The sequence below is a fragment of the Crocodylus porosus genome, unplaced genomic scaffold (assembly GCF_001723895.1).
Source record: "Crocodylus porosus isolate Cpor-Errol unplaced genomic scaffold, CroPor_comp1, whole genome shotgun sequence".
NCBI lineage: Eukaryota > Metazoa > Chordata > Crocodylia > Crocodylidae > Crocodylus > Crocodylus porosus.
In genome coordinates this window covers 88,496,471-88,509,849 of record NW_017728947.1, presented here as the reverse complement: position 1 = coordinate 88,509,849, position 13,379 = coordinate 88,496,471, and the positions used below count along the sequence as shown (strand labels likewise).

General features: G+C 45.3%; 1 protein-coding gene across 2 annotated transcripts in view; it reads left to right on the top strand.

Moving 5' to 3' along the window:
• The window catches only part of CCDC88C (coiled-coil domain containing 88C), a 147,233-nt gene that overhangs the window by 60,571 nt on the left and 73,283 nt on the right, over positions 1-13,379 (top strand). For both annotated transcript variants that reach the window (XM_019552414.1, XM_019552413.1), the window contains exons 4-5: positions 2,205-2,274; positions 13,017-13,075. In XM_019552414.1, coding sequence (XP_019407959.1) covers positions 2,205-2,274; positions 13,017-13,075 — 129 coding nt within the window. The remainder of the gene's footprint in view (positions 1-2,204; positions 2,275-13,016; positions 13,076-13,379) is intronic.

Sequence of the window (13,379 nt, the reverse complement as noted above, 5' to 3'; positions counted from 1 at the left end):
CCTGGGCGGGGGCTTGACCCGGCCCAGCACCAGGCAGCGGCCTCCTCCCAGCAAGCGAGGAGTTAACCCCTTCCCACCACGAGCCCGCTTACCTCCGGCTGTACTGGGGGTCGGCTGTGCATTAGGGTTGTGTGAAGCTTTGGTGCTAATTCAATTCGGAGGAGATTCGGCCTGATTCAGTGGCCGAATCTCCAAATGAATCAAATCCGGAGACCAATTAAAAGGTCCAAATCGATTCCAAAAAGATTCGAAGAGCTTTGGTGATTCGGGCTGGACCCAAACTCCAAGCTGGTAAGTAGGGAGTGGGGGAGGGGAGGCTGGAGGAGTGGGATGGGGACCATGGGGGGGACCCCAGCCCACCTCCCCTATGGCTGCTCTGCCTGGCTCCAGCTATTTTAAAAAAAAGCCCCACTCACAAGCTGCTACCAGGTGGGGGGAAGGGGGGCAATCCCTGCTGCCCCCCACTGCCCCAAGCTGCATGGGGGGCTCTGCCATGAGCCCCCTGCCCTGCACTCTCCCAGCCCCGCCCCACCATGGCTCCCCACCTGGTCCCAGTTCCCAGCGATTTAAAAAAAAACCCAAAAAAAAAACCCACCGCCACTCACCAGCTGCTGCAGCAGCCTTGGGGCTTCTGGGAGCTCATGGCAGAGCCCCCCACACAGCGCAGGGCAGTGGGGAGCTGTGGGGATCTCCTCCCTGCCTGGCAGCAGCCAGTGAGCGGGGGCTTTTAAAAAAAAAAAAAAAGAGACAGCTGCTGGGAGAGCAAACAGGACAGCCATTAAGAGCGGGCAGGGGATGGTGCCGATTTTGGCAGTGACCGAATCGCCAAATCAGTTTCAGCCGAATCAATTCAGGGCAGTGATTCGAATCACCAAATCAAATTGCTGTTCCCTGAATCGACTGAATCCGAAGCGAGTACTAGCTGCTTCGCACAGGCCTGCTGTGCATATTATAGGCAAGTCATGTGCCTCTGAAGTTACCTTGTATACGTCCCCTCTTGGGCAAAAGCTATTTTATATCTTGACCATATCATCCATCCTCTTACTGGTATCACCTGTCCTCATGGCTCATTCTGACATTCCAAGGCAGCTCAAACAGTTGGCACTTCAGCATATTTGAACCTAACACAGTTCCTCTTTCTTTTTCTCTGTTAATTGTGGACTTTTCCCTCTTGCTTCCTGAAATTACAGTTCCTCTTGCCTAAGGTACTTGATGGGTGAGAGAGATTAAGCAGGTCTCAGCTTTCCTGTAAGTTTAGAAGAAAGAAAAACTAACACTCTTCTCACAGCAGTGCAGCATCAGGGCTGTCCAACTGGTGGCCTGTGGGCCGCATACTGTCCACCAGAGTTTTTAATGTGTGGCCTCCAGGCTCCTATCCAGCTACCACTCCCCCCGTTGTTCCAGCCGCTCTTGCAGCAGGGGTCGGTATTCCTTCCACCCTCCCTGCCTCCCTTAAGCTTTCACTTCCTGCTCCTGCGGTGTGGTTCAGCAAGAGAGCTGAAGTGGGGAATGCCTGTGTGTGCATGGTGCAGGGTGTGCACTGCCTGCCCATGTGGTGGGAAGTGACCACTTACATGCCTAGTGCAGCCAGGGATGGGGGTGGTCTGGGGTCCCATGGTTTTCACTAATGTGGTCCCCAGGGTGTGTGAAGCCCACACAGCATGCAGCCCCTGGACGCTTAGAAGTTGGACATCTGTGAAGATCACCTTTAGGACCACGTTTCCCTTTCCCCTCTATCACCAACCCATGGTTAAAATCTTAGACCTGTGCAACATGGCAGTTATTTACTTTAGATCAAACTTAACCAAGTAACTTGTGTTGCTTTAAACCCACAACCTTGTAAGTCTGGAAACACAGCAATGTCTGTGTATTGTGAGGCAGATATACAAGCTTGTCTGGGGGAAAGGTGTGACTGATAACTATACCCAGCATCACTTTGCATTTACTTCAGTTAGTACCATGGGACCCTTTAAGTCTTCCATTAGCTGTCATTAGAAGAGGCACAGGAGACTATTTGCATACCTCAGTTGCAGAATCTGTAGTTGTCTTCAGCTAGTGATTTATTTTTCATGTGGGGCTTCACCTTGTGACCTCGACTGCCAGCATGCCAAAGCTTTTATAATCAATGGAGCTATATATTCTTTGTGAACTATTTTTACATGGCTTCTTTAAACTGAATTTTGTTTGCAATTTATTTCATTTAGGAGGTTCTTCAGCAGCTGATCGTAATGAATTTACCAAATGTTTTAATGATTGGCAAAGACCCTCTTTCTGGTAAGTAGTTTTGGTTTTGTGGGGGTTTTTTAAACCCCTTCCGAATGTAAAGAGAATTATGTGCTGGGTTTTTTGGTCGTAGCTGTCTTGGTATAAGGACATAGGTAGGCCAGGTTCTTTGGGTAGATGTGATATCTTTTACTAGACCAACTGAGTAGTTGGAAAAAATCCTTTGCAAGATTTTTATGTTGCTTCTTTTCCATAAATTTCAATACAGCAAATGCGGTTTCCCAAAGTGGGACTAATTTAAGGAATGCGGAGGAGAGAGCGAGAGAGAGGAAAACCTAGTTTTTCACTTATAGTCCCAATTTCTACAGTATCTTTGTACCTCATAATCTATTCAGTGTGTTTATCAGCAGAACAACCCTAGTAAGTCAGGAAGGATCTGGGTCTAAGAGGCATCCCAAGATCATGCAGGAAAAGTGTGGCAGAGCAGAGACCTGGAACTGATGCTAAAGTGCTGTACAAGAGCCCCTGCCTATAAAACTATACTTCTGCTTAGCAATCTTGGCTCTGTCTCTCATCTCCATCAGAATATAGCAACAAAGGGCTTCCTTGAAAGCTATCCTTTTGCAATCCATGCAGCCCAAAATGTAGTTTGATATGGGAGCATCTCTTGTCCTTTGGGTATTGGGAGGGAGGCACAGACACATATCTTCCCAAAAAATAAGAGACCAAGCAGAAAAGAGAGAGAATGGACAGGGGTGGGGAGAACAGATGGATAATCTTTGGGCCAGTGGGGCAGGGCCCATCTTGCCCAAAGGTTGAGCTGCATCAAACATGGATTGGGAACGCCTAAGCTATTATCTGACTTTCCTCGCATCATTGCTGGAGCGCAGCCAAGAAAATGAAGCTGATCTCTTTTGGCCTTCTCATCTCTGAAATGAAGGGGCAGTTGTTGTTGTTGAGGTTTTTACTTTATGCCGAATGCACATTCCTCTCTCCCTCAGCCTTGTGCCAAAGCCCAGGATGGTAAGTCACTTTTACCACAGAAGGAAAATTTTATAATCTGCAACTACTGGGCGTGACGTGGTGGTAACAAACTTTTCAGCCAAATAAACAAATGCAGAAACATTAGCCTGGGATTTTTTTTGCTGCGCTTAGCAGTTGTTTGGGACAATGAGAGAGAGGTTAATTTGTTGCTAACAGAAAAACAACTAACCTCCAGTTCATGAACCACTAAAATTCATGCTGTTGGTAGATTTGTAAATAAGGCTTATTCTTACCTAGCTAAGGGCAAGATGGCTATTTGTGCACAGTATGCCCACAAATGGACATGACATAATGCATCCAGGTACCTGGAGCAGCTGCCGCATACAGGGACAGTGACAACTTCCTTTTTTCCCCCCAACATGCCCACAGCTGGGGTGGCTGTCCACATCACCCTTTGCCTTCATTATGCCATTGCCCACTACTCTCCTTTGCAGGCTGCCTGCGGAGAACAGGCACCTGCTGGGCTGCTGCTCTCCTCCCAGCCAGGGAGAAAGAGGAAGCAGCAGACCCTGGACCCTACCTCCCTCCAGTGCCTCAGGCAATGGACATGTCCAGGCACAAAGAGAAGAAAAGACAGCAGGCCCTGCCTTCCCAGCTGTGCCTGAGCAGCAAGTGACAGCAATCTACCACCTCCCACTGATTCCCCTTCTCCCTCTCTGCCTCCCCGCTCCAGTTCCTCCCCAGTGACTGCTGTATGCTTGAATGTTGTCTTGGTGGTTATCTGTATTTGAACACCCTTTGACACTTAAACATGCCACCATAGGGCTTGGTCAGTAAGGGATCCTACTGGTGCTCTACGAGCATTGCAGTACAGAACTCTTATTTCCTTCCCTCAAATCACTGTCTTATTTAAAAGGAAGCCAAAATGTCTCTTGCAGAAAGTTTACCAGTATTGGCACCACAGGGCATTTTTACATATGCAAGCACCGCAGTGCCAGGCACTTTGAAAAGCAGCACTTGCACTTGTAAAAGTGGTGAAATGTGCATCAGCACTGAGAAAATGGTGGCAGCGTGTTTTCTAACTAAAATACATAGAAGGTGCTTTAGTTCAAAAGCTCACCACCACTACTTTCTGTGCGCTGATGCACATTTTGCTGCTTATACAACTGCATGTGTCACAGCATGGTGCAGCAGATCGCCATTGCGTTGCAGGATGAAAAAGTATGTGTATAAATGCCCATATTCATTATCTTTCAGGTCTTTTCTCTTGAAACCATTTGTTTGTTTCATCTCTCTTTTTTTTTTTTTTTTAAGTATTTAAAGGTGGATTTTAAATACAATTTTTGTTTTCGCATAGGCATGGGAAATCACTATCCAAGTCTTATTATCAAAGAGTGCACACTGGAATAGAAATTACAGAATACAAAGGGGGAAGAGCTTGATGGTGGGAAATGATGAGATGTGTGAAAAAATGTGAATTTGTTGCAGTTTGTTTGTATTACTTGAGTATCTGTGAACCTCAGTTATGGACCAGGGTTTCATTGTCCTAGTTGTTGTAAGAAATAGACATCTCTTTTTTCTGAGGAGCATAGAGACAGCAGTTGAATTTGTGTTTGTAGATATTATCTCTCAGCAATCTTAAAGTACATGGTGGAGGAAAGAAAAGGGAACCAAGGACAGGTTGTTGTGGAACCACCCTTCCCCCCCAGACAGGTAGAGCAGGGGAAGTGGAGCTTTCAAGACAGGCTAAAGGAGTGAATAGAGAGATGGGAAATGAGCCAGGAGGAACAGAATTTCAAGGAGAGAGTGCAGTAAGTAGTGTCACCAGTGATTGACAAGAAAAAAAGGAAGAGAGAACCAGCAAAAAGTCATCATGTTTGATAGGACAGCTGATTGGCAATGCTGGAAGAGACCAATGGGGTATATTGGGGGAAGATCAGCTTTAGAGGAAAAGAGAAACCTGAGTAAAGCAGTTGGCCCTTGTGATGACCAGCAGAGCTGAACCTGGGCTGAAAATGCAATATGGACATGAGGATGAGGAAGTGTGAAGCCAGGAAATCCAGGAAATGCCATAACCAGGGAAGCTTATCAAGGCAGCATGCGAGCAGCAAGGAAGCAGCCCAAAAAGAAGGCTGATGGGCAGGAGTTAGATGTAAATGGACAGGGAGTGACAGCAAGATGCCAGGGAAGGAGAGAGATGAGTTGGATGCTGTGCTGCTCAAAAGAGAATGGGGAGGAGAAGCATCCTCATTACAGCCTGATTCAGGGAGGAAAGAATGTAAGATGGGGACATCATCAGCTGAAGGAGCCAGAGTTGACAAGATTGTGAATGACTAAAGGGTATGGATGAACAATTATACCTGCTCACCACAGCTAATTCTTTTTGTCCATTCTTATACCTGTGTGACTGAAGCCACTGTAACTTTAAACTTGTTTCATTTGTGTCCAAAGTTTACAGTGGGTTAGCTCCACTTTTCCTGGAACAAGAAAAGACTGACAAAGCAGCTATTTTGATTCAACTAATGCTCCATAAGGATAAGACCTCCTGCCTTTTAAAATGCTATATTGTTACTTTTCTCTTTGTTGTCTGAGACCTTTCAAGAGGTGGAGTGGGCAGGCATTCCAGAGGCAGCAAGAGGGGAAGTGAAAGGGAAGGAAGGAAAGGGTTGGATTTGAGGCTGGTAATGGGAGCATGAGAGAGGGGGTGGGAGTGGTGAAAGTGGAGGGGGGCTTGGGATTGGGATAAGTATCAGAGATGAGGTGGAGCTGCCAGAGGGAAAACTGCTGGTTTAATTTTCTTTTGCCTTAATGTAGACAAAATTGGTATTAAACGTAGTAGATTTAAAAATGAAGGTCTTTAGAGTTGGTAGAAAATGGGGATATTTGTACCCCTTGTATGATCAGTATCTGTACATGTGGGTATTTCAGACGGTTGTGGGTTTCTGTATTATACTCACAAGTGCAGTCCCACTTTCAGAAAGTGATGTTGGCATGTAACCATGAGATTTAGGAAATAGAAATCTTCCTTAGATCCTCCAAATGTGATATTTGCTTTTTTTCCTCTTTCTGAGCTCGACCTAATTTCATTTGGTTCCAGTCAGTTAAGGATGAGGGTAAAAGCTTCAAAAATAGCCTGTGAGAAGATTACTTGGCTTAATTTGGTGGAATGGAAGGAAGTGAAAAGAATGAAATATAATTTAATTGTAAAAGATTTTAATTAAAGGGAGAGAATTTTTAGATGAATTGAACACATTGGACAGTGCCATTAGAAAAGAAAAGATGCACTCTTCCTTTAATGCATTTTACAATATACAGTTTCTAGCTTTAAATTCTCTTGTTACCGTCTTTTCCCATTTAGAATATACTTTTTTTTCCATAGCACAATATAAACAATTCATTATAATGCCACAGATCTAATGAGACCCATCATGATGATCAGTATATTGCACTGGGGTCAGAGTGTAATTTCCTGTTAGCAACACATGCAGGGCGTCTGTATTCTGTGGTGATCCTGAACGCCTGTGACCCGGAGCTGGCTCTGCCCATGTCTGCTTGCACTTCCCAGCAAGAGGTTCTTCAGTCAGAAACTTGAAAATGAACATTCTGGAACATGAAAAAAAAATGTTGAAAGAGACTTCTAGGGTTTTTAGCTTCATCTAATCCCTTGCCATCCCCCTTTGCCCACACACCGGTTAATTTCTTACATCCCTAGCTCTTTCCTATCATCTTGAAACATTTTGCTATTTCAATACATTTTTCAAATTAAAGTCTGATAAGTCCTTGAAACAGGAGGGAGCCAAAGGTCCCTGCTAATGAATGCCTGTAAAAAGTGTTTTTCATTATAATCGTAAAAGATTTAGTCTCCCACTGGTGTGTTATTTCATGCCTTGTTTCCTTCCTTATTTTATTTCATTACTCTTCAGAGATTCAAAGGGTTGTAAGATATTAAGTAAAGTTAATAACAAAGCTTTCTCACTAAAGTGTAAATACAGTGTTTGGGCTCATATGATCCATGATGTTGCTTGATTGGAGAAAATAAGCATGTGCGTGCTTTACCACCTCGCCTATCTTCCACAGGCTAATAGATATTAGCTCCCCGCCCTTGCTCAGACACATCCGAGCTCCCTGGACTCTGCTGGAGAAGTGGGAGTAGGACTAAGTAGTGTGTACCAACTTAGAGAAGGAAGTGTACCAGCTTGGATTCTTGTGCACTCATATTTTCTCTTTTCCCATATCCTTCCTTCCTCTCCTCTCCCGTTTTTCATTTTTTCTTTCTTTCATTTTATCATTATACCTTTATCCTCCTTTTTGTTGCATCTCCTAATCTCCTTCCCTGCTTCCCCCCACAGTTCCACCATCTGTTTCTCCCTTCCTTTTCTGTCAGAGTATAGAGGTCTTCTGAGCCCACAGCCTAGAGAGAAGCTCCCAAAGCACGAGGTATTTTCTTGAAGGCCAAAGGCCCTCTGCCACCATGGGGAGCAGATGGCCTTTCTGCAGATCCCTGGGTCACCAGCTCTGTTGCTGGCTCAGACATCTAGAGCAGCTGCTCTGGAATTGTCGACGTGGGTGGGGGGAATTGGCCATATTGGATTCTAGACCTTTCTCTTAGGTTGCTAATTGAAATCCAGCCCAGCATGGCTATTCATTGACCTGAGATTCAAGTTAACTCACAGTCCCTTGGCATCCCAGGATGCTTTGCATCTTCTACACAACCTCCTCCTACTAGGACAGGCATAGCTCTTTGAAGCACATTAAATGCTATGACACTTCAAAAAGGCAGTGCTTTATAGATTCATAGATGTTTGGGTTGGAAGGGACCTTAGCAGATCATCGAGTCCAACCCCCTGCCATGGGCAGGAAAGAGCACTGGGATCAGACTACCCCAGCTAGGTGCATGACTAGCCTGCTCTTAAAGACCCCCAAGGTAGGGGACAGACATATCCTGTGACCTCTGCTGCATTCATCCCCCCAGAGCACTTCAGTATTGCCACAACAATGTGCAGCAGAGTGATCTAAAACCAGAAGGGGCATGATAGAGGGTCCTGTGTTTCTTCTCTCCCTCCCGTGGGCTTCCCCCTCCCCCCTTGGAAGAGTAGAGTAAACAGCCAGTGAGCCCTCTCCTCTGCATTCAGCCCTAAGTCTTCTGATTCTGGAGGTAGAAAGGCATGCAAGGAATCACTATTAGTACTGTGACTAAGGTGGGGCAACTGGGGCAGCTGCTTCAGGCACCAGTTGCGGGGAGGGGGGTTGGTAAAAAAAAAAAAAATAGCTGTCATTCCAGCATCACAATTGTGCCAGGACACCAGCAGCCACAAGTTTCTGCAGCCCCAGAATAAGAGAGTACAACTCCTTGTTTGGCTTTCCACGTTGGAGATTGCTGAGAGCACCAAATGTTCATCTGCTACAACTGGGTGATCCCACAACTGCCCCAACTCCAGCATGTTCAGATGCACAGGAGAGTACTTGTTGGCTGTGCACCCTGATCTTCCTCCCTATCCCTGTTAGGGGTGTGTGCCCGGAGAGTAGAGGAGCACTGTGAGATGCTAGAGGGCTGAGCAAACCCTGTGTCAGGCTCCCTAGAGTGTGTGGGAGGTGCTTTGTTTTGAAGCACCTCCTGTACACTGTTCATTTCCTGTAATAGGAGGTGCTTCAGTTTGAAGTGCTTCCAAAGACTTGCCATTTCTTCCAGGGTTAATTTTGACAGGCTTTGGGCAATTTTGAAGCACTTCATAGGTCATGTAAATCTGTCTGCTTGGCTTGTGAATCTCTTCAGAGGTGTTCATCATTTGGTTTCATTCTAACTCCATTTCAGGATAGATTCAAATTGTCCAGGTCCTCTATAGCAGGAGTTGTCAACCAGGGGTACGTGCATCTCTGGGGGTACTTGGATCAGTCCTAGCGGGTATGTGCAGGTGGGGGGGGACAGAGCACTGTCACCTCCCTGGAGCAGGACTGGGGCAGGGCAAGGGTGGCAGCACCCCTCTGTGGGGCAGGGAAGCTCACATGCAGCAGCCACCACCTCCACACACCAGCCCAGTGAGCTTCCCCTATCCCCCCCTCTGCTCAGCATCTGGTGTTTGGGGGTGGGAAGGGTACTTAGGCTAAAAAAAGGTTGAAAATCCCTGCTCTATAGGCTAGTAGTTGGGCTGTATGAAATTTCAATGCGTGTTTCGTTTTGAAGCTGTTTTGAGCTTGAAACAGCAAAATCAAAACGAAAGGCTTTGAAACTGCTTCAAAACAAAATGAGGGCACTCAAAACATTTTGAAAGCTTTGAAGCCGGGCTTGCTTGCAGCTAAACAGAAACTAAGGAGTGGAGGGGGGGGAAGAAGGGGAAAGGGCTGCTCTGATATTGACATCTAGCTCCTGGTTTGATTCCCCAGCTCTCTGATCACTTCCCCCAGCTTTCTGATCATTTCCACAGCTCTTCCCAGGATGGGGCGCAACTCCCAATCTGCACACCAGGTTTCAGTACTGCTGCTGCAGGCTGGGGCCAGTGGCAGCTGCTCATCACAGCCCATGCTGGGAAGACTGTGGTAGTGCCACTGGCCCCAGCCTGCAGCGGCAGCCTGCTGAAACCTGGCGTGAAGATCTGGGGGCATCAAGCCAGGGGCTAGGGAATCGAGCCAGTTCAATTCCCTAGCTCCCCAATTATTCCCCAGCTCTTTCTGGGTGGCACAGTCTTCCAGATGATGTGGGATGACAGCAGGATGCTGCTGCCACCTGGGGATGACGGCGGCTCTGGGCTATTTCCCCAGCCAGCAGCAGCCTGCTGAAACCCAGCCCACAAATCTGGGGGCCACGCCTCCTTGGAAAGAGCTGGGGGAATGACCAGAGAGCTGGGGAATCGAACTGAGAGCTCTGGCTGACAGGTGGAGGCCACCCCAGCTCCCAGGCAGTGCACAGCACCCTGCTGAGCTGCGCCCATGCAATGGTGTAGGTGCCAGGCAGGGGTGGGGTGGCAATCCCCGCTGCCTCCACTGTGCGGGGGGGCTCTGCTATGAGCCCCTAGAGGCCCCAGTTGCTGCTGCCAGAGCTGGGAAGTGATGGGTTTTTAAAGCTACACACTCATCGGCTACAGAACATGCAGATAAGTAGGGCCAGCGCCCAAGTCTGCTTGGTGCAGCCCACACCAAGTGCTGGGAAAAACCTAGTGCTGGCCTCAGTTGGCAACGGCAGCCTGCTGTCATCCCACATGCAGATCCAAGGGCCTGTGCCCCCTGGGTGGGCTGCAGGGCTGTGCCAGACTCCTCCCGGGAGGGTGTGGGCCCCCAGATTAATACACAGAATGACAGCAGGCTGCCACTAGTTTTGCTTTGAACAGTTTGAGGTGCAGTTTCACGAAAAACTCTGCACCTATCTCCTCGAAACTTGGCAGGCTTCATGCCCTCAGAAGGGGCCTACTATCCCTGCAGTTTTCATCTGAATCACAGAAGAAATGACAGTTTTATAGGCATTTTCATTATTCCCCATAACAGCCTAATGGCAAAACATCAAAACAGTGTCAAAACAGTTTTGACAAAATGAAACGGAACAGTGCTTCGAAACAGTGAAACAAAACACTGTCCCTTTGAAATGGCGAAATGCAAGTCAAAACGAAATGGTGCTGTTTCACACAGCCCAGCCAGTATTTAGGGCGCTCCCCTGCAACATAGAGATCAAAGGCCTTGTTCTGAAGATGAAACAATGAAATTAAAAGATGAAACTCAACATATTTTAGTGTTGACTGCATTTCAAGCTGATTTTTGTCTCGGAATAGTGCTGAACTCTTACTTATGAAAACCAAGGGTTATATTTGTATACAAAAATATGGTTTCATAAAAGAACACAAACCAACTCTACTGCCAGTGAATGGATGGATAGGAAGGTTTGTTTACCCTTTGAAAAAATATGCTTTAAATCTCTGAAGAGAAATAACCTACAATTATACTCGCAGAACAACACAGTTTCTGGCAGATTTAAAATGTATGTTTTCTTAAAAAAACTTATCTCTGCTTACAATGCCCTAGTGATAAATTAAGCCGTATCAGATGCAGACACTTAAAATTCTCATTAAACTTTATAAAGAATGCTTGGAATTTTTGTGAAAGTGTTTTAAAAATAATTTCTTAGACTGTTGTTTTGTTTAATAACCAGATAAATCATTTGTGCTAGAGAAACTTACCTAGCAAAAAAGGAATTGTTTGGGATATTTCTGTTGAAAGAGAAAGGAGCAACAAAAAAAAGAGAACTAATTCTCTAGCTCTCTTTACCTGCTTTAACAATAATAATGGTTGCTTTACGTTGTAGGTTTATCAAGTTGAGATTCAACCTCTCTGGTAATTTAGGTCAGTGTCTTTGCTAATCTGAAATGCTAGGTTAGCATAATTGATGAATCAATCTCCTTACACTTCCCTTCTGTTAGATCCTGCAGATGCATATAACTTACTGTACAGCACAGCCTTACAAGGGCATGGTGTGTGAAGAGCTTTGTATATCTGTTTGGTGTGTTAAAACATTTGTGCATTTTAAAAAAGTCAGTAGACAGAGGAAGTTGCCTTCCTCTGCCTGTTTATAGACATGAACAACTGAACACCCAAGGAGAGGGGGCCAGAAAGTGAAAATGTTTATCCCACTGTTATACATTGAATGTCAAAAAGTACATACATTTACAGATGGATAAGCAAGAGAGAACTGTATGCTGCGTACTTCCGTGCCTCCAGTCTGTACTATGTCATCTTTTTTCTTAATATCTCATTCTGAAGCTGACTTGCCTCTGTTCCTTTTACTACCCACGTGTACAATTTTGAACCTGCCTCAACTTCTACCAGTTTCTCCTTCTCTTTATCTTTAATATACAGAGCTCTCTCTGCCTCCTGAGGCAATACACGTTTTAATTTTGTTGCAGTAAGATCTGAAGTTGGATAAAAGCCATGGCAGTTGCCCTGTGGCACTTTTTTTTTCCTTAAGCTGAGACTGAAGTCTGCTGGGTTGTTGGTCACAGCAAGGATTCCTGCTGCAACAGCCTGCTTATACCCCTTCCTCCCATGGATCTAAGAGCATATGGTAAAGGAATATTCTCCTTTCTGCACTTCTTTCCCCACTTTTCATCATGTGGAACATTTGCTTTAGTGTGAACAATTTCTAATGTAGAAGAAGGAAAGAAAAAACATGCCTTTAATAGAAAATGAAAGGAAGTATGTGAAGTGGCAATCTTCCATTTGTCTGTGTGGCTGCTCGCAAAATGGTAATTTAGGGTGCCAAAAGGGTTCCCCTTCTGCAGCGTTCTCCCCAGGTCCTGTGTTGTTTTTTCTTTCTTTATCAGAAATAAGAGAGCATTGTGCATACTAAGCAAATGGTCAATTTGAAGCAGAACTTTTACTGTTGTATCAGCTGGAAAGCCCTTGGCAAACTCAGCCAGAAACTTTTGTGCAACAGATCCTCTCATGAATTGGAATTTATTTTTAAAAAACACTGTCCCTTAAAAAGTATCTTTGCACAATGCTATAGGAGTGGCCTGGTTTGTCTTTAAGAAGCAAGAGTTCTATCCTGCCCAATCTCAAATTTAGCCCAGGCTCAAATGCTTTGCTGGATTTAGGGGATCTTGGGTCTTGTTTGATAAATTAATCTGTAACAATCATTTTGTTGCATTGAAACCATTAGTAATTTTATATGCACTTGCCAAACAGATTGTCCAAACACTTGATCGACTAAAAGGATGTTTCCTGCTCAGAAGGCCTTTGCTGTACTCTGAGAGAAACATTTAATAAAACCTTTCTTAACTCATGTAGTAGCACATTTGGATTGATTTGCTTCTTTCCTTTCACTTTAGGTAAAAGTATGGATGAAATTAAGAAATTGTTGCTGCTGGTACTGGGTTGTGCTGTACAGGTGAGCAAGCATTAGGGCATCACAAAATATTTTAATAATGTAATTTAAGTCTTTCTTGCTTATTGGGGCATTTTAATTCTTGCAGAACTCAGAATTGTCTGTCAAAGATTAATGTCTTATTCTGTCAGGTGCTATTCAAACAAATTCCCAGCCCCTGTGAGTTTGAAATCTGGAGTTATGAAAAGGCACAATCGGTGGAAGAAACACAAATACAAAAAAAGGAGTAAAGTGAGAGCAAAGGGAGGACATATTGCGTAATAAGCAAAACCACCATCCTTTTGCTGCTCAAACCACTGCTAGGATA